General features: G+C 31.3%; 1 protein-coding gene and 1 long non-coding RNA gene across 2 annotated transcripts; one reads left to right on the plus strand and one right to left on the minus strand.

Annotated features, from left to right (window-relative positions):
- Positions 1–2207: 2207 nt before the first annotated feature.
- LOC110267334 (uncharacterized) lies at positions 2208–4767 on the minus strand. Its single transcript, XR_015900019.1, has 3 exons — positions 4610–4767; positions 4238–4375; positions 2208–2681 (listed from the first exon to the last, which is right to left on the minus strand). It is a non-coding gene; the product is annotated as an uncharacterized LOC110267334 (long non-coding RNA).
- A 1314-nt stretch (positions 4768–6081) lies between these two features.
- Positions 6082–15029, plus strand: LOC107618022 (uncharacterized). Its single transcript, XM_088499702.1, has 24 exons — positions 6082–6258; positions 8685–8902; positions 9108–9213; positions 9329–9430; positions 9550–9609; positions 9920–9998; positions 10133–10280; positions 10587–10713; positions 10819–10999; positions 11232–11260; positions 11445–11593; positions 11766–11868; positions 11969–12064; positions 12156–12211; positions 12297–12420; positions 12939–13001; positions 13118–13177; positions 13266–13427; positions 13624–13697; positions 13787–13880; positions 13993–14129; positions 14224–14304; positions 14409–14514; positions 14805–15029. Exons 1-24 carry the CDS (start codon positions 6082–6084, stop codon positions 14871–14873), a joined length of 2601 nt encoding a protein of 866 aa, XP_088355828.1. The 3' UTR covers positions 14874–15029.
- Positions 15030–22565: the final 7536 nt, after the last annotated feature.

A 22565-nucleotide genomic window follows, 5' to 3' on the forward strand; every position in this document is an offset into this window, starting at 1 on the left:
TTTAAAATTTAATTATTCAAAATTATATAAAATTATCTAAAAATATAATCTTGAGTAAATATATTAAATCGTAAAATAACTTATTATTTTTTCTTCTTGGATATCAAGAATGGCCATAAAGAATAAAGACTATCAATTTACTGAAAGAATACGCTTTCCAAGAAGAGATAATGGAGGTTCTTGCGGATGTGGCTTCCAATTTGGATGACATGATCAAAGATTTGAACAACTTGCAGGCAATTCCCCTAAAAAGTGATGGTGGTGATGGTCGTCTTGGTGATGGTGATGGTGGTGATGGCAGTCTTGGTGATAGTGTGGTGGTGTTGTAGACAGAGACGGATCCAGAAATGATATTATGGAGGGGCCAATAATATATATAATATTAAAAATTCTGTAAAAAAATTATATAATATAAGATGTATTATAAAAATATACGGATAGAGAATATATTTTAAAGTAAAAAAAATATGTGTATATTTTTTATTAATGAAGTAGTCGATTTTTCGTATCATAAAATTCACCGATAATAGAATTTATGTCAAAATTTTCAACAATTTTCTTTTCAATATAATTAAAAGACAATTAGCAAGAAATTCATCTTTTATTTTGTTTCTAAGTTTTTTTCACAATATTCATAGTTGAAAAAGATCTCTTAATTGTAGCAGTTGAAACAGAGAGAATTAATACCAAATGAATAAAAAAAACAGCCACAAGAAGAAAAAGAATTCACTTTATGAGATTTAAAAAATTTTATTTAATTAAAAAATATTAGTAATAATATCTTTTTCATATTTTTTTAATATTGTTACTTATTTTTTAGATATTAAAAATTATTAATATTTAAATTAGACTGAACTTTTATTTATACTAAACTAAATACTAAATATTTTTTAAAAAAAATTAAATTATATATAATAATTTATTACTATTAAAAAAGTTTGGGGGGGGGGAGGCCGCCACTTGCCCCCTTATGTCCGTCCCTAGTTGTAGATGATTAAAGTAGTGGTAAGAGAGAGCTAGTTATGATGAAAATTTGTAATTTGGAAAAAAAGAGATGCAATGGTGTTAAAAGTTAATTAGAAAATAAAAAATAAATATACTTTGAAAATTTGGTTAATTTTAAAAAAAAATTAACAAAAATTTAAAATTTAAATATTTTTATCACATAATCTTTTTTATGAATATAAGTTTAGCTTTTTATTGTTAGTTTTTTCACCATTCTAAATATTTATGAATAAAGTGACTTTTTTATATATATTAATAGTTCTTAAAATTGGAACAAATTGATTAGCCTCAAGAAAAATTGCTAATTTGGTTTAATTAGGAATTTCGTCATTTGCGGTTTTATACAACACAAAAAGTAGGACAATTCTATAACAAAGAAGTCTTGTGTAGAAATAATAAAAAAGAGTATACAATTTATTTTAAAAAATTAATAAAAATAAAATAAAATATAAATAAATATTTAATTATTTATTAAAATAAATATTTTTCTTTATTATAACATGTACCAAAAATGATTACCTAATTAGATAACCACTCCATTAACTTAGAATATTTGCTTTTGATATATCTTTTAAAAAAAATTAAAATATTATCAGAATTTATTATTTAATTTTTTATTATTAATTAGTTATTAATATTTAAAAATATAGAATAAAATATATTATTAAATTATTAAGTACAAACAATTAAATAGTATCTTTCAATAAATTATGATGGTCCATAACATTCTGCCATTCTGGTACTATTTTCCTTCAATATAATTTATGCTCTCTCCACGTGACTAATTTCTTTTCACAATATGAATTGCTTTTATTGTTTTTCTTCTGTCAAGGCCTAAATAGTATTTCTCAAACTTAAATAAGCATGGCTCATCATTTCAATAGGTTAAATTTAACATTTATTTTACACCTAAGTTTCTTATGTAACACCCTACCACACCAAATTTTACGCTTAAGTCGTAAAATAGAGATAGTGTGGTATTACGACTTCTAAAATAAAATATATACATGTAATAGCAGAAAGATTATAATACACTAGGAGCCTTGAAGGATAGAGGAAATAAAAATCGCGAAATAAAAGCACAACGCTCAAGAAACGAGTTAACTTGCGTGTCAGGAAAACCATAACTATCGAACATAAGATAATAAAAATAGGAGTAGAGCGTCAAAGATACAAAATAACAAGCTCTTAACTCAGCCCGCAAAGCCAAGGTTGGCCGAAGAATATTTACACATATATACATACATATCCAAAATCCAAATATACATAAACAAAATCCTGTCTCTCCATAAATCTCTAAGAGGATCAAAAGAATAAGTTATGCGGAGAGGAAGCTAAGTATATATATACATCACTGTACAACAAAATGACGCAGTAACCACTTCGCTTCGGGTGTCCAGACGCCTAATAAGATGCCTCTCGACCTGCATATGAAAAATAACAACATAATATGAAATGAGAACCGGAGGTTCTCAGTATGGTAAAGGTGCCACACACAGAATATATAAGATAGTCCTCGGAATGCCAGAGGCAATCCTAAAACGCCGACACTCAGATTATAGAGCTTAAAGTATTAAACAAAAGCCATAAAAGGTGGTTTACTAAGAGTATCTAAACCTAACTTAACTTAACCTTAAATCCAAGTTCCATATTGCCATTCCTCCATACTTCCATCTCTGTAAGCATTTCATAGACAAATAAACAGATAAAGGCAAGCACAAGAAGGTTACATGTACTGCAGGTAACAAATATATATTTAGCATGGCAAGTACACTTAGGCACACCCAGTTAATGCACAGACAAGTAATTCAAGTAGAATGCATATGATGCATGCTTGTCCTATGGCTGATGAGGCTCATTTGTCGGTTATCCAGCCAACATGACAAGTCCGAAAACCTTAGACTGTCCTTCGACATACATCCCCAAGAGTCTATGCATAGCTTTTTCTCAAATAATCAATATTGCTCAATGGGGTTAACATTCCTGGGAATTTATAAGTGCCCGGTCACCCTTACGTCATAGGGTCAACAGAGTATCGAGTTTTCAACCTAGTACATGTGGTGGCAAGCCACGGTACTTTACCCAAGGAATCTTGTATCTCAGATCATTTAATCATTCAAGCCAAGTATCATACATTATCATTCATTTGATTTTTAAGTAAAGTATCATACATGATCATCCATAACATTTCATAGCCAATTCATCACTTTTCAGCTTTACTTCATCTCCAAGTTATCCTCATTTCCTAACTTCTTCTAATTATCAGGTTTAACACTATTATTTATGACTAAAGGAATGAAAATGGAGGTTTAGAGGTTTGAAATAAGGCTTTAAAACTCAAAAGTCATGTTTGCTGGAACAGGGTCCACGCGTGCGCGTGGAAGGTGAAACTACAGCCGCGCGGGCGTCCCTTTGTCATGCGTACGCGTGGGTAAAAACTTCATGTCACGCGTGCGCGTGGGTCATGCATACGCGTGGACATGCTTGCTAGCCCCCTGTGCGTACGCATAGGACCTGTCGCGTACGCATCTCCAAACATCCATGCCACGCGTACGCGTGGACGTACGTTCTTTGAAAAAATCAGATTCAGTAGCAGAGCTGCAGAATTTTAGAAAAACCAGTTTTGAGGTATAATCTTCCAACATCCATAACTTCTTCGACTTAAAATATTTTTCACCCGTTCTTCGAACGGCATAAACTTCACGAACCCAATTTTTATTTTAAAACAAGTTGGAAGCAAATTGAGGGTCCGGAAACCAAGTTATGCCTTGCCGAAGTTCGGCCAAAAACCAACTTTTGCAAAAGTACCCAAACCTCAATTTTCAATCAAAAACTCCATTCCTTTTACCACCAAACCTGCATCCTTCAATGTAGTATACCCCTTTCTCATCATTTCAACAATCAGCACAATAAACCTATCTCAAATTAGCAATAATGTACTTTGAATATCCAAATCCATCAATTAAAACCAATAAAAAACCATAGTTTACCAATCTACTATCATAAACATACCACAAGTCCATTCCATAGTTTACCAATCTACCATCATAAACATACCACAAGTCCATACTTCTCCAAATCATCAATTAATCAACCAGCACCAAGCCAAACTTATTTTCTCACAAGATACTAACAATATATATATACTCATGCATTTCAACCTATCCTGCGGTCATCTAGCCTAAGTTTTCACAGAACATTATATATTAAATGCAAGAAACCTAAACCATACCTTGGCCGATTTCCACGTAGTGATCAAGGCAACTTATTTAATACAAACACAGCCCCTCCAAAACTCAATAAACACTAGGCTCAGCTTCCTCCAAGTTCCAATATTCACAATTTTAAGCTCCAATTATTTATTCACAACCTAATACACATTTATAACACATATATACCCAATTTAATACTCAAAGCTTAAATTCAATGAAATTAAAATAGAATTATGGTATCTTCACCTTACCCAAGCTTCACATAAGTAAGAGTAAACGTTTTTCTCAAGCTAATTGGATTCTAAAACATCAAAAATCAAAGAACTTCAACATTCCTACTCAATTCTCGAAAATTTGGGAGAGAGGAGGCTGAGAGTGATTAAATAAGTTACCAATAAAATTGTTTTGGTAGAAATGTAGAGCTCGACGCGATGGACGCGTGGCCGCAAACGGTGCAGCAATCGGAGCTTGGACGGAGAAGTTACGGCGAGTTGAAGGTTGCCGTAAGGGTTCGGGAATTTTCTTCTTTCTCTTCTCCCTGCTTTTAGCTTCAGCGTGCTTCTGAAAGTGAGGAAGAAGAGCCCGTAAATCACTTAAATGTGCTGTGCCGGTTGGGCCCACAGGCCCGGTTTGGACCCGGTTTAACCGGTTCGGTCCGTTCGGTTTAATCTTAGACCGTTTTCTTCGAAATTAGTATCAAAATTTTCGTTTCGATGAGCTCTATCCTAATTTGATATAATATTCGCATTTCGAATCTTCTTTATTAAAAACTAATTTATTAACTAATTATCTACTAATTTAACAGAGTTTACATCTTACCTAATATATCCTTAACAAAACTACTAAATATAGTAACTTTTAATATTTTTAAGTAATGCATTTAATATATTAAAAATAAATTTAAAAAAAAAACAAATAAGTCCTTGACCTTTTGATCCACAGATATTTAAGTACTCGAAAATTTGAAAATACATTTAAATTCCTAACCTTTTTAAAACCTAGACATATTGATATCTCATGTTCAGTTGGATCTGTCAAATTCAACAAAAAAAATCTCAACGTAACTCCCGTATACTGACTTGGTTGATACGGATGCACACGTGAGAGAATTTTTAAAATTGAACAAATTAGACTCAGGGATCGATATGTCCAGATTTTGAAGAAGTTAGAAACTTAAATATATTTTTAAATTTTCAGAGACTTAAATGTCTGCGAACTAAAAAGTCAGGGATCGATTTATCCTTTTCTCTAAATTTTGGTTTAGTTAAAACATCAAATGTTTTTTAATCAACAAACAGCTAACAAAATAGTAGACAAGCAAAGTAGATTAAAGGAAGGAAACGAAAAATTGAGAAAACGAGAAATGTTGGTTTATCATTATAATTTTCTAAAACGCACATCACAATCTAATGCTGAATATACTTACGTCCAACGTGTCTGCAATAATGTTTTAAACTATTTATTTTCTATAAGTTTGACAAAATTGGATGAATTAATAATTAAGCTCTAATTGAGAGGAAAACCTTTTGTTTCAAAGGGTAATCCCAAGGGTTAAGTGCAGAAGAATCTTGCTTCCATCTTTTGTCTTTTGTAGTTCTACTTGTCTAACAAATTAAATTAGACCATTTATTGGTCTGCACTCAATTTCTATGTGTGGACATATAATTGAGTTCCACGTATAGAATTGAGCAAACCCCCCTCTATATATAGTAGTAGGCACAATGTGATTACATATGCAAATTGCTCCACTATATATACAGGGCGTTCATGCAAGTTTTTTTCATAAAATAATTTGGTTTTTCTACTATTAATAGAAGAATAATAGTTGAATAATATAGTATTATTAAGGGGTAAGAAAAAGAAAATGATGAGAGTGGCAGTGGTGGGTGGTGGAATAAGTGGATTGGTTTCAGCATATGTGTTGGCCAAAGAAGGAGTGAATGTGACTCTTTATGAAAAAGAAGATTATTTGGGAGGTCATGCAAAAACTGTGAATGTTGAGGGTCTTGATTTGGATCTTGATTTTATGGTCTTCAACCGGGTAAGTACTCAATTAAATTAGTTATATTATCAAATCATAAATCATTACATCATTACGTGAATCTTTTGACCAGCCTTTGAATCGTAAACTTAATATCTTCTCAAATGAAATGAAACAATGGAGAAGCATATTCATAAAATAGGAAAAAAGTATATAGCTAGAGCATATACGAAAAAAATCTTAAAAACTCGAAATAATAAGTATGAAACCAGAGACCAGAGAAATATAGCTGCAACAAAACAGAGAATAGAGCAGATGAAACTGAAACACATTAAACCGCAAAGATATATGAAACTAAGGCATAATATATATAGGGAAGAAAATTGAAACAATTCCTTTGTTAAAATATCCAAACAAAATAATGGGTATAGTAAAGTAATTTAAATTCCGCCCAAAATTATGTTACCTATTTTAAAGTCGATATTTCAAAGGGGAAAAAAAGCACATGCACATGTTGAGCTTGATGAATCGTTGAAGATAGATTATTCAAAAATTGAACCTGAATTGGGTGATAGCACAGTTTTTTACGTTTTCTAATTGAAGCATTTTCTTGTTTTGTTTGGACTTTAGAGACCGACTTTACTCAAGGAGTCGATACGGATATTGAAAAATTATTAGAAATATACATAACATAGAGAAAACAAAGATGAATAAAAATCAAATTATAAGAATTAAAATGTGTCATACCTTATTTGTAAAAGATTTTGTTTGAACCTTATTTGTTAAATTTTCAACACATTAACTAGTTTGAAATAACCACAATAAATTTCAACATATTTGAGATTGTAATTTAATTTTTATTTTTAGAGATTAATACTGAAGTTGGGTTATATATAATAATTATTTTTTCAATTATAATATACGTCAATTAAATTTTGTGGTGATTTATGGACTTATTTTTCTAAATATTTTGGAGTGACGGTGATGAGTTTCATATTTTTTTTAATATTTTGCATTAAGACGAAAACCGTTTAGAATATAAATTGCCGTTATAATAACAACAAAAAATATATATTAATCAATGATATATTTTATTTTCATTTTCTATCTGTATTTTTTAAAAAAATTATTAGTTATTATATTAAACAATTAAAAAGGAGATTCAATTAATACTTAATGGATGATTCAAAAGTATAAAAAAACATAAAATTTTATATATAAAAGAACAATAGCATTTAACATGTCACATATTTAAGTGCTAGCTTTGCTAGTAAATTGTTCGTTATGATAATTCCATTTATACAAAGACAATTACAATTACAATTACAATAAAAAGAATAAAGACAATGAAGATAATAATTATCCCTACTTCAAATAATACATATGCTTAGGTTTTCACCATATATCTCATTATTACAATTATAATAAACTTGAGTAATAATGATAATCTTTTTTTTTTTTTTTTCTATATTTACAATAGAAAGAACAAATCATAATTCAAATACACATTTATCTTATTCAAATGATAATCAACTTATATCTTCAGCATAACTATCATGAACCTCAATTACATATTATCTTCATTGAAACATTCAAAACACATAAATGTACAACCACAGCTTGATTTTTCCAGTCTTCCACCTTTGCTGCATTGAATATACTATTAGTTCAAAGCAAGCCACAAATTTATTCTCAGTTTCAACAAATATAGAGTTTAGGGCGTCTCCAATTTTTGGTTTGAATTTCATTTTATTTTGGGTCTCATACAATATTATTTAAATATTTATGAGATTATATATTAGAAAATTAATTTAAAATTTAATGTAAAATTTGTCACTTTAATATTTAGTTTCATTTTAATTTAACGTTACACAACAAAGTTACAATATTCATTTAATTGATATACAAATAATAATATTTTACTAGTTTTTCTGTAAAAATCAAAACTAATATCCAAAAAATATCCAATTAAAGTTGCTCGTAAAAATACATTCCCTCTTCATTAGATAAGCTTTGAATTTAATTATTGTGTGGCTCCTTTTTCAAATTATTTCTAATATTATTTATTCGTCAACACTCATAAAAATACACGTACCAAATAAGTATCAGTAATACACCAAAAATACAATTTTATTCTTATAAAACTATTTTGGCACGGCCATTAAAAAACTTTGCTTTTTTTTTATTATTATTATTATGCATCACTGAATGCACAACACAAATTAAAACATAATATCAATAATAAATCCAACAAATATGCAAATGATGAGAGAGCCTCCAGGAGTTAATAAGTCATTTTTTTTACGTGAGATATCATATATGTATATATGCTCTGTTTTTTTTTTTTTTTTTTTTAATTGTTGTGGCCCTGTATTTGTCTCTAACAAGTGGTTGAAAAATGTTCCCACCTCTTAAAATGTTAGTTACTAATGCATTTTCCTCACTTGAAAGTACAATTAGAAAATGTAACATTGATAATTAAATAGGTATCTTATCCTAACATGATGGAGTTGTTTGAGAATCTTGGAGTTGACATGAAATTATCAGACATGTCATTTGCCATTAGTCTTGATGGCGGTCGCGGCTGTGAATGGGGCAGCAGAAACGGTTTGTCTGGTTTGTTTGCACAGAAGAAGAATGTGATCAACCCTCACTTCTGGCAAATGCTTAGGGAAATTATCAAGTTCCAAGATGATGTTACAAGGCAAGTAGTACTACATGAGAATAACAATGACTATACCACTCATTTTAGTGCGAGTCGAGCTTGTAAAAATAATACTCGTCATAACTCAAGTTATACGGATTATGAATGTCTAAAATTGAGAAAAGTAATGCAAATTTGCTAGTTCATGAGTGATTATATCCTAATAAATTGAGTTTGTTGTCTCATTTTCCAATAAAAAATGTAGCTATCTTGATATGCTTGATAACAATCTGGATATGGAGCGCAATGAGACCTTGGAGCAATTCATAAAGACAAAGGGTTATTCTGAATTATTTGTAAAAGCATATCTTGTGAGTAGTTCATTTTTATCTTAAAGACTTTTTTATTTCTATAAACATTACTTTGGTAGTGATATTATTAGTGTATGCTTATTAATTTGTTACAATATGAAATTAATGAATGTAGATTCCAATTTGTGGTTCTATATGGCCCTGCTCTTTTGAAGGAGTTATGAGTTTTTCTACTTTCTCAGTTTTCTCCTTCTTTCGCAATCACCATCATCTTCATGTAGCTAATAAAGAGAAAATCTATCTCATATTTATATAATGATGAATGATCTAGTTTCAAATATCCAAATAAAAAAAATAAAGGACTGCTTAATTCACTTGAACCTCTTCTCCTTGTAGCTCTTTGGAAGACCGCAATGGCTAACTGTTAAACATCGTTCACACACTTATATTAAGAAGGTGCCATATAGTAATTAATTTAGAGGAGTGCTAGGGGACCAGCACTTTTGTTAAATTCTGGCCAGCACTTAACCATCAAAAGAAAATTGAATGATTCTACACCATTAGATGCAATCTCACACCATTAAAAACATCATTGATGGCAAATTGATGGCTAAAACCCACAAAATCTGCTGGCCCCTTAGACTTTTTCATTAATTTATAATGTTAAGCTTGATGGTAGTGTCTCTTCATATAACTTATACCAGATATCTTTTAGTTTAAGCTTTAAATCAAGATTTTAACATTAGTTATTTGTTATAATAACTAGGTCAAAGAAGAGCTTGTTATAAGAGGTGGTCAAGCAATTACAAATTGTGAGGTGGAATTGGTTTCAGCAACAGAAAATGGTAAGTCATGTGTTTATTCCCTTGTTATACTCATGATTTTTAGTCATGCACATTTTCTTTTTCTTTTTTTTTTCAAATATTGAGTGTGATTGAATGATGTTGATTAAGCAACAATCTTAGAAATTTTGTTGCAGGATGTCTTGTGCACTGCAAAGATGGTTCCAAAAAAATGTATGATTGCTGCATAATCGCGACACATGCACCTGGCGCTTTGAGATTATTAGGAGAGGAAGCGACATACGATGAGAGAAGAATTCTAGGTGCTTTTCAATATGCATATAGGTAAGATTCATCTTAACATTTTTAACTCTTATCTTGGCTATTATCCATTCATCTTAACTAGTTAGGTTTGAAAGTGATTAATTTCATCAAAAGATATGATGATGATGATGATATTTTCTTGTAAGATAGAGTTAAAAATCAAGTTTTATAAAACTAGAAGCCTTTTTTTGCTTAAGAGTTTCCATGTTTGTTAAATAATGAATAATACTTTACAAAACATGCTACAAGGAAAAGATTGATCTTTACTCTTCGTGTACAAATAATATAAGTCCACATGCACAACAATTCTTTGATTTCTGTTGGCAGTGATGCTTTTCTTCACCATGACAAAAATTTAATGCCCCGAAATCCATCAGCATGGAGTGCATGGAATTTTCTTGGATGTAACAATAATAACAGAGTTTGTGTGACATTCTGGCTCAACATTCTTCAGGTCGGTAACAATTCATACAATGCATTTTTTCGTAACTTAAATCTACTAGAAGATAAGTGAACTATGAATAAAACTTGTTAGTTGACCTTATATTCTAATTTGCAGAATCTTGGTGAAACAAGATTACCCTTTCTTGTAACTCTAAATCCAAATGATACACCAAAAAACACCCTTCTTAAGTGGTCAACTAAACATCCAGTTCCATCAGTTGCTGCATTCAAAGCTTCACATGAGCTTCAAAAAATTGAAGGAAAAAGAGGAATTTGGTTTTGCGGCGCTTACCAAGGTACATTAATTTGACCTGGTTTTTGCCATTTAATTACAAGTTAAACCCTAGTTAAATTATAAACGTTAAAATTACTTATACACAAAAATACTAACATAAAACTCTAGATAGATGAAGTTACTTATGTATATCAAATCACGTTTTCTTTTTCAAGAACCACCTTTACTATTTTGAGACATTTTGATATGCATTAAATATACATGTGACATAATCAAATATTTGTGCTTTTCAGGTTGTGGATTTCATGAAGATGGATTAAAGGTAGTTAAAGAAACTTTATTATAATAAAAACAAGATTGAAATGTTTTTTGTTTAAAAGTAATACTTTCTTATACATGCATGAGACAATCGAGCCTTTTTTTATATCAATGATGGCTAATAGAAATTGCAAACTTTTCTGCGAATCTATTTTCTAAAAGACTAATCTATATGAAAAAAATTGCAGTCTGGCATGATTGCTGCAAATGCAGTTCTTGGAAGATGTTGTTCCCTCCAAACAAATCCCAAACACATGGTACCTTCCTGGAAAGAACTTAGTGCACGCTTTTTTTTGATGAGATTCCTAAGTTCCTATGTCAATACCGGTTGTTTAACGTAAGTTCACTTTTATATATTAGTGCGTAGATGCCTCTTTCACACTCTCAAGTTGGAATTTTATATTCGTGAAAAATAGTACTATTGTGACAATAATGATATTCTCGTAAAGATGATAGCATTGATTTTATTCTATTTCTTGAATCACTCGTCTATCTTGCATTGTTTACAGTTTATTGGAGGAGGGAGGAACAATGTTTACCTTCAAAGGAACCGATATGAAGTGCTCTCTAAAGTGTGTTATGAGAATCCACAGTCCCCAATTTTATTGGAAGGTGTGTGTTTTTTAGTGATGCAGGAAATAAAATTATTGATTTTCATTTCCACTTGTTGGCTTAAAACTAAAGCAAGTAACATTTTTTATGTGTTTGTCAGGTTATGACACACGCGGATTTAGGCCTTGCAGATGCATATATTAATGGAGACTTCTCCCTTGTTGATGAAGATGAAGGTCTTCTGAATCTTTTTCTGGTATGCATACTCCTTAGGATTTAATCAACACACAATTGTCGTATACCGTATTTCAGTCTTTACTTTCATATACTTTGTGCTTTTTCTACAGATTTTCATAGCAAACAGAGAATCAAATGATTCAAGCTCAAAATTAAAGAAAAATAGGTAAATTGTTGATTATGGTGTGTTAAAGTAATGAAATTTTATTTGTTTATTATCAACCTTTTTTTGTCATTTTTAATGTTTTCAGGGGTTGGTGGACACCAGTTTTCCTTACAGCTGGTTTAGCATCTGCGAATTTCTTTGTTAAGCATTACTTTAGAAAAAATACTATCGCACAATCTCGTCGCAACATCTCTATGCACTATGACCTGGTATAAGATCAATAAGTACCAAAGTTAGAAGCTTCATTGATATTTATTCTAAAGTAGTTGTTACAAGTATATACATGTCATCATTTATCAATATATAAGTTGTGTGAACATTCAATAATAGTCATGCACACTGAAAAATAAAAAATACAATAAATGAAATATTCTTTACCTAAATAGATAGTTCATAATTGAAATTTTGGTTTTTTTTTCCCTAAAAATATATGCATCAATAGTAGATCTGCTACATGCATGAACAACTATGATTTTACCTCCCTACCTTTTGGATTTTTATTCTACTTTCTATAATTAGAATATAAAATAACTAAATACATAATACGCAATTTGTAGATTAGGAAGTTACTTTATATTAGCTACAATATTGCTTGACAAAGAAGTTTTAGTTGAATAATTAATTATTTTCTTTTATTTATTTGATTTCTTAATTTATCTCAAGTGTTTGTTCGATCTATTGATCATCAATATCATTTTTTTGTAATTATTATTTGGTTTTTTTCTAGAGCAATGAATTATTTGCACTGTTCCTGGATGAAACAATGACATATACAACTGCAGTGTTCAAGGCAAGGCAATAACCTTCTTGAGTCCAAATTTGTTGTAAATGATACTTTTTCTCAATTTCTGTAGCCCTTGTTCACATTTACCTTTCTTCATCTGTATGTATATCTAATATATATAGAACGAAGATGAAGATTTGAAAGACGCACAGATGAGAAAAATGTCTCTTCTCATTGAAAAAGTAAGTTCCTTAGAATGCTACTTTATCAATGTATTTTAGTTAATAGATTGTAAAGGGTCTAACATTAGTTTTCTTTAAATAAATGAAGGCTAGAATAGACCAGACACATGAAATTCTTGAGATCGGATGTGGATGGGGAAATTTAGCCATTGAAGTCGTCAAACAAACCGGCTGCAAATGCACTGGCATCACTTTGTCTATAGAGCAACAAAAACTTGCGGAAAAAAGAGTTAGAGATGCTGGACTTCAGGTATATGACAAGCTAATTGATTTCATCAATCTCTCAACATAAATTCTAATTCAAAAACATGGTAAACTTAATATACAAGTCAAATGAAAGATGTTCATGATAGACATTAAATCTCCATCTTTAGTTCTTTCATTTTACAATCAAGATCATTGAATGAGTATGGTTCATGCTAAATATTGTGAATTCATGACTTCAGGATCATATCAAAATTCTTCTGTGTGACTATCGCCAACTATCGAAGACATTCAAATATGATAGGATTATATCTGTGTGAGCAAATTTCCAATTTAGCTCTACATAACTACATAGAATAGCAATATTTTTCAGCATATTGCTTAACATATAGAATGGTATTTCAGTGGAATGATAGAAGCAGTTGGTCATGAATACATGGAAGAGTTTTTCGGTTGTTGCGAATCACTATTGGTAGATGATGGACTCCTAGTTCTCGAGGTATAATTTTTTTGGAAACGCTTAGATTATAAAAAAGGAGTTACTTCTACTACAACAAAATTTGGTAACTAAATTGGTGCTAACCTTTGAAGATGGTTATCTTATTTTATAGTTCATATCGATCCCGGATCAGCGTTACAATGAGTGTAGGCGCAGTTCTGATTTCTTGAAGGAATATATTTTCCATGGGGGATGTCTTCCCTCCCTAAATAGGATAACATCTGCCATGGCAGCTACATCAAGATTATGGTACATTTTACTTATTACTGCTGACTTCGATGACCATGTACATCCCTTCATTCTTCTCTTTTCTTATAAATAAAATGAACATTTCTGAATGCAGTGTAGAGCATACTGAGAATGTGGGACCTCATTACTACCAAACATTTAAGAGGTGGAGAACTAGCTTCCTTAAAAATCAGAGGTATATCATTAATGTTGTCAAAACATACTTTAATGTATTAGCTGTTGAAATATTTTTTGTTACTACTTATGCTAATAAATGTATTTGGAAATTGTGTGTTTTAGTAAAATTTTGGCTCTTGGATTCGATGAAAAGTTCATCAAGACTTGGAAATATTATTTTGATTTCTTAGGTGCAGGTTTTAAGTCACGAACAATTGGAAATTATCAGGTATGATGAAACCAAATTTACAATAATTACATGGACAATACTACGATCCATTAGGATAAACTTAATTAAGAAAATCTTCCTCCTGTATATTATAACGAAACTTAAGAAAGTAATAGTAATGCAGCTAAAATTTAGACTACTCGTAAATAGTGCTTAACTAATTAGTGAAAGAGTTAATTAATATGGATTAAGGAGTAACATTAATCAGAATTTAAATATGTTGCTTACAATTAGAGGTAGATTAAGTAAAATCAATTTGTTTAATTTTTATTTATGTATGATGGTTGTAGATTGTTTTCTCAAGGCCTGGCAATATCACTACACTACAGGATCCATACAAAAGTTGGCCCTCGGCATAATGTTGAGAACAAGCCATGACACATAATAATAGCATACCACGTTGCTGCTTTACAAATCACAATTACAAAGGGAAGATTGGGCGATTATTCATTTTTAATATAAAAAAGAATATGTTTTGCAGTACAGACTACTATAAATAAAGATGATATTATGTATTTTGGTCTTTAATTGTCCTCCTAACACCTACATAAGTAAAAATATAAATATATATGTTAATTTTTAAAAACAAAAAGATAAAAAATAAAAAACTTTATTTATTTAATTTAAAAATTAAGAAGATAATTAGAAAAATGAGTTAAGACCTCTAATATTTTTCTTCGCATAATGTACACTTTTTTGTGATGAATATATAACAATGTCAAATTAAATATTATTGTTTGATGATACGATGATCTATGCTTCTTAATAATAATAATAATAATAATAATAATAGTACACACATGACAAATTATGTGAAAAATAATTCATATAAAATATTAATTTTCTCTATCTAAATCAAGGTTCTGAAAACTGGTTCGAATTGGCCGGTCGAATTATAAACCAGTAAAAAAGACGGATCGGTCAGAAGCTATAATTGCTGGATTTGAAAATCGCATTTAGACCGTTGAACCGACTGAAAACTGTCCGGACGAATCGAACCAGCCCTGGTCAGTTTTTAAAGTTTTTCCCAAATGGCATCGTTTGTTCAAAGACCCCTAGCCAAAGCTGCACAGTACCCTCGTCTCTCTCACTCACTCAATCACTCCTTCTCCTTCCTCTCACCTCTGCCTCTCATCGCTCCTCCCTCACTCCTTCACTTCTGTCCAGCCACTGCCCTGTCATTGCCGCCGTCCAACTGCCGGAAGCTTCCTTCCCCGCTACGATCGTCTCCGCCACTATTCGAACTTTGAAGCCACCGTCGCCACTGCAACTGGTCTTGCCTCATGCCTCCATCGCGCAGCCATTGTCCCGCCGAGCCGTCGTCTCCAACACAATTCAAACATTGAAGCCACCATCGCCACTACAACTGGTCTCGCCTCATGCCTCCATTGTGCAGCCACTGTCCCGCCACACCGTCGTCTCTACCACTGTTCGAACTTCGAAGTCACTGTTGCCATTGCAATTGGTCTTGCCTCGTGCCTCCATATAGCCACTGTCCCGTCACACCAGCTCTGTTCCACCGCACTCTAGCCCTTCAGCCGCGTCGACCCTTCCGTCGTGCCCCTGTCCTCCTCTGTGCTCTGTATGCTCTCTCTAAAATGTATTTGTTATTTTGTTAACTGTAGTTATTATTTTAATTGTTTAGTTAATCTGTGATTTTTCATTACTGTGATTTAGGATTGTGGATGATCTTGAATATTGATTATGATATGATGTGGTTCTGTTAATTGATTGATTTGATTCTGATATTCTTGATTCAAACATTGTTGTTGTTAATTTTTTTATTGTGTATCACTGTATCTAATTATCAATGTTGAGATTATTGAGTTGCTGTAAACTTGTAATACTGTTATTAGATTGTATTGTAATTGGATTGCTGGTAATTTTTAGGTATGGATGAAGAGAGTATCAACCAAGAAGCACCTAGGGATAATAATGCATAGAATAATTCAGCTTCGAATCCTATTGCTTCAAATGAAGCTTCTCACCCTCCTGAATCTAATAACGATAGTCAATCAGAAACTTTGGCTGATTTTGATGATTGATGACAAATTTTGATGTTGGCATTTTATGTTTGGTTGTTTCTTTTGTTATTTGACTTTTGAGTTTGTATTTGAATGAGATTATAATATTATGGTTTACGTAACACTTTTAATTTGGATGATATTTTAAAGTTTTTAGTAGACTATAATTATATTTTAGTGTGTTTATTATTTTATTTTAAAATAATTTTTCCAGTTGAACTACAGTCGAACCGATTGAACCAGTAAAATAATAAATCAGTAGTTAGAACGGTTCAATGACCAGTCGATTTTCAGAACCATGATCTAAATTATATGGATATTTTATTTTATGAGTTAGCACAAAAAAATATATTACTTTATAAATTTTTGAATTTTCAAAATGAAAATTAATATGGAACGGAGAGAAATAGAATAGCATCCAAACAAAATGAAAATGAAAATAGGCAAGTGATTGGACTCCAATCCTTCAAATCTTCTTCAAGAATTAGTGGGACATGGTCAAATTTTGCACACTTCAACACCCTCACCTTTACCTTTGTTAGTCTTTGTATCCATCTTGGGTCTATACAAAACCTGTCAAGTTTACCAGTACTCCTACTATTCCTCCAAGTAAATTTTTGCCCACTAAGTGGCATTCGACCACCTCCATATCCTGCAGCCATTGTTTAAACTGTTGCATTCCCGCACTGCATGCTAACCTACTACTCCTCTCATTGGATCAGTAACCTCATTAAAGTTCCCAAATGCTATAGCAGGAATATTAACTTGGTCCCTCATAGCCAGCACCTCATCCCAATTTTTTCTCTCTCTTACTCTACTTGGCGCATAGGCAAGAACCAACAACATATTTTCTTTTAACTCTATAAATTTTCCAACCAAACATATCCATATTCTCCCCTTGAAACTTTTGTTTTACTTGAAAAAATGCTTTCTCCCAAATCCACAACAGCCCACACCATTGTTAGTAGCTTTTATCATATGCCATTCAAAATCAATGTTACCCCACATCCTCTTAACTTTATATTATTTAATTCTAGCCGTCTTTGTTTCCATTAATCCTACCATTCTCACACAGTTTTTACTCACCCAGTTTTTTATCACCACTAATTTTTCCCACTATTTAATCTTATACAATTCCAGAGTACAATCATTTGGATAAATTAACAAAAACACCACCTTTTTTCTGCCTCTTCTGTTTCTTGTTGCGGTTGTACCACTCCTTCTTGTCTTCTCTTTGGTTTGTTCATCGATAAGATACCTTTTCACCTTGTGTTCATCAACGGTGGTGAGTCCTAGTGTGCATCTTGTCCTCCATATCTTGCTTTTCAATCTCTTGGTCTTCAATCTCATCCTCACTAGTAGATACGTACCTCCTTTGGTTACTCCTTCCTACTTTTTCTATCTTCTTCATCTTTTCTTTCTTCTTTATTTCTTTCTATTTTGGTTTTCCTTCTTTTCTCACCTTTTGGTTTCTCTTCTTTCTTTTTACTACACTACTCTGCTAGTTGGAATTTGCAATTGTTTCGTCACTATCATTTGCGAATCCTTCCCTTTGCGTCCTACACTCAAACCTTGGTGCGATTGACGGGATTGATAGTGGAGATTGTTTGCCTTTCGTTTGCTCACTCTCACCGTTTAAATCTTGATCCATTTGCAACAATCATGCACATAACAACCAAGCATTTTTAATACAAAAAAAATCATTGCTTAAAATATACTTTTATTTTATATAACAATTATGAGAATCGAATCAGACCTGAACATTTAACTGGGTTAATCAAAAGCCAATCATCTTGTTAGTCTGATTCAAATAACAAATCAAAATGAACTAATAGCAATTTTAGTCGTTAATTGGTTAAAATTTGTTTATCTTTTTCAAGAAAAATACAATTTATCCATAAACATATTATTTTGTTATATATTGCTTTGTCTAATATGTTTGGAATTTAGTAAAGCATATGGTTCATAATTATTCTATTTCATATACATGTTTATATTTCTTTATTTGAGGCATGTTTTATGAGTTTATACACAACATATTTGTTATAGGCATGTGTAGTAGAAAAATTTTGGTTTGTTTATGTGGTAATGTTTGGTCAAACAAGTAGTTTAGCAACAATTTGGAGAATGATGCATAAATGAATCATATTTTAAGAGAAACTCTTAAAAGTGTCCCAAAAGATTTAGATATGGATAGAAATATCCTAAAAGATTAAAACAACAAAAACTTTTTCAAAAAATTTAAAACTTGAAAAAAATAACTAAGGAAAAGTATAGGTAAACAATAACATTAGTGAACAATGTAAACAATGGGGTTAAAAAAGTAAATTAATCCTAAATGTAATTAATGGTTTAATTAATTAAATTCTAATAATAATTATTTTTCAAATTAAAAAAGATCAGGGTTTTCACATTGGTGAATTGAAACTCTGCGACAAGCCTCTTATCTTATCTTCCTCTCGCTTGACCCTTTTCTCTTCTACACTCTCAACCCAGCCCCAACCCTCCGTCCGACACCACCACCATCACCACCGGCGACCACTGTTGCATACCTCCTCTCTCTTCCCTCTCTTCTTTTTTTCTTTCCTCTTTCTCCATTTCTCCTCAATCCCCTGTATGCTACCCTGTTCTCTGTGCAAAGCCCAACCCCGGCGAGAAACGCCAGTGTAACTCAGCAGCGGCTGAGCTCTGTGCCACTGCAACACCGCGTGTTCTACCCCTCTCTTTTCATTCTTCCCCTTTCACCAACGCAGGTTCCATGCTTTCTCCTGCCCGTGTTCTTTCGTTTATTTATTTTAATTAATTTTTAATTATGCTTTTAGTGTTTAGATTAGGCTTAGATTAATGGATCGATACTTTTTGGATTCCAAAATGTTTGATGGCTGATTTTTCTGGATTGATTGCTGCTTAAATTGAGTTTAAAATCCCTGTTTACATGTTGTGCACACCATATGCTCGATGAAATTCCTGAGTGAAACTTTTTGTTTAATTCTTATGTTTGGCGAGCATTTGTCTTAAATTTTGTTATCTTTAGGCATTATAATTCAGAATTGTGTAATATTATGCTATTTTTAATGATGTTTAGATTGAGTTTTGACAAGGCACTTGATTATTAGTTTTGTTTAAACACAAAATTGGTTTAAAATTTTAAATTTGGTCCTTTGATTAGTGTAATTTAAGAAGTGCATATCATGTTTAGTTAAGTGAATTGAATGAAACTACCTATTCATGTATGTTTTAAACATTCCACATGGTTGCCATTAGATTATTTTAAATTCCCATCCTTATGCTTCCATGCCATGCATGCACAAACAAATTTGGTCACAACTCACTTCATAGATGGAAATATATGCTCTAAGTGGAGATGCTGTTCATTTTGGATGCTCACTAAATGTGTTTTTTGTTTTTGCATTATTTTTTATTTTTCTACGCTATATAATATTGCTAGAAAATATATGTACAGTTGTGTATAACATACAATATAGTACTCAAAGGCCCCAAAATTTCAATTAGCAAGTCCACATACATACAACACTGATTACTATTATAAGAAAAATAAATTAATTAATAAACAAATAAGAAGAAGAAGAAATAAGAGAGGATTGACAAGGAAGGAATTGAAGAAACAAAAAATGGAGAACGGGAATGTATCATTCACATCCAAGAAGAAATAATGAGCTTTTTGACTTTTCCAAGCATAGAAATGGACTTGGTTTTAAGTTGTGTAGGTGCAATTCAATTGTGGCAGATTCATGCATGCTCTATATAAATACTTAATATAAGCCTAACTAATTAGGTGAGATTTTTTATGAGTACACTTTTCATTGTTATTATTTCTTGTAAGTTATGTATAGTAATAAATTTTTAATGATATTTTTGGAAAAAATATTAATAAAATCTTTTTAGTTGAAACTTGTTTAATCGTACGGTATTTAATTAGTTTGTGTATGTTTGATTGTAGGTCATAGAATGTACGGACATTACTGAAAGTGATGACACAGATCTTGTTGATGATGTTTGGTCTCTAGTATATTACTATTTTTTCGTGAACCGCATAATTGAATCAACCATTAATCCTCATGTTCATCGAATGATGTCTGTTTTGAACTGATTCGCAGTTACCGGATCATAGTTGCCTTGCTGAAGACGAAATACCAAGCGTTGGGATGCGGTTTGAGCATTTAAAGTTGGCTTAGGATTTTTATACAACATATGCAAAGAAAGTCGGTTTCAATTCAATAGCGTAGCGGATGGTTATTTCTATTGGTACCCAGATGGTTATTTTGTAATGGCCTTGGTGTGGTGTGTATAATTAGTTACAATTATGTTAAACTGGATATTCGATTTAATAGGATAGTGGATGTTTATTTCTTTTGTTACCCAGATGGTTATTTTGAATAATTTGGGTGTAGTGTGTGTGATTCGTTAAAAGTATTATAAATTGGATGTTTGATTTAATAGGAAAGCGAATGGTTATTTCTTTTGTTACCCAGATGGTTATTTCGGATAATCTGGGTGTAGTGTGTGTGATCAGTTGTAAGTATTTTAATATGGATGTTTGATTCAATAGGATAGCAAATGGTTATTTTTACTGGTACCCAAATGGTTATTCGTAATAGTCTTGGTGTAGAGTATGTGGTCAGTTACAAGTAATAAAGGCTGGATGTTCGATTCTATAGGCTAACAGATGGTTATCTCTATTGTCACCCAAATGGTTATTTAGAAGAGTCTTGGTGTAGTGTGTAAATAGTAACAAATAGTAGAGGCTGGATGTTCGATTCCATATGATAGCGGATGGTTATTTTTATTGGTACCTAGATGGTTATTCTTAACTAATAGCTTTTACGCTTCGCTAATATATTGAAACAGAATCAAAGTAGTTAGAGAACTAAAAATGTTATTCACCATGGAAATTTATCCTTTCTGTTGTAACAAAACTCCACCACGAAAACACGTAAACAATGTGAAAAATGTATTTGTGGTCTTAAGACTAAGGTCCAATTTGGGTTAACAACTTAAATAAGCTCTTTTAGAAAAAGAGTTTAAAGTAGAAGGACTTTTATTAATAGCAACTTATAAATAAGTTATTTTGTATTGAATTTTAGTTATAAAAGTACTTATTTTAAAATTGTAGTGTTTGGATAAATAACTCAAAAATACAATTTTTTTAAAGAGAATGGATATTAAAATTCTAATTCACAATAATCTTGATGGCAATGCAAAAGAAATTATTGTATAGTTAGTATTTGTTATTTTATTGTGCATGATATGGTAGGTGAAAATAAAAAATGAATATAAAATGCGTGTCAATGTATATTTTGTTGCTGTTTTTTAGCTTTTTTATTGTGACTTTTCATAATTTAAAAGTAAAAAAAAAAAGTAGCTTCTGCTACTTCCCAAATGGGCTCTAGGTACATCTATTGCTTTCTCTGATTTCGGTTCTTCCTCATAGCTTCATTAATGTCCTAGTGATTGGTGCTGTAAAAGGTGATTTAACCTCCTTTTTCTTGTTTCTTGTACGGTTGTGGCATACACGTTCTTCATTTCGGTCCAACAAAGTTCGCACCTTTTCAATGGATCCATTGTGTGCTCCCATGATAATATCCTCCATAATCTCCACTCTCATTGCTCGAAGTATATCTGTATGGTATTTTCATTGTGAGGGTGATGAAAAAACACAAACGAATAAGACAAACTGAATTTCAGAATCATATACACAAAATTTTTTCTACCATTATAATTAGTCTTCCATAAAATTCAGAACCGAATTTCACACGCATAAAAAATATTATTTCTATATAACTATGTATTATTCTTAAAATTTTAACACGAGTCTTTACAACATCCATGATCGAAAATAATAAAGTCATAAATATGTAGACATCAAACATTATGCAACTACAGTATTTACAACCAATTTAACTCATATCTAGTTAAGCAACCACTAAAAGCCATATCTTTTTTGCATCCATCATTTTTTACAAAATTGAACATCCATAATTCATAGAAATTAAAAGTCAATCACAT

The sequence above is a fragment of the Arachis ipaensis genome, chromosome B9 (genome assembly GCF_059453495.1).
Source record: "Arachis ipaensis isolate K30076 ecotype BB chromosome B9, ASM5945349v1, whole genome shotgun sequence".
Taxonomy (NCBI): domain Eukaryota; kingdom Viridiplantae; phylum Streptophyta; class Magnoliopsida; order Fabales; family Fabaceae; genus Arachis; species Arachis ipaensis.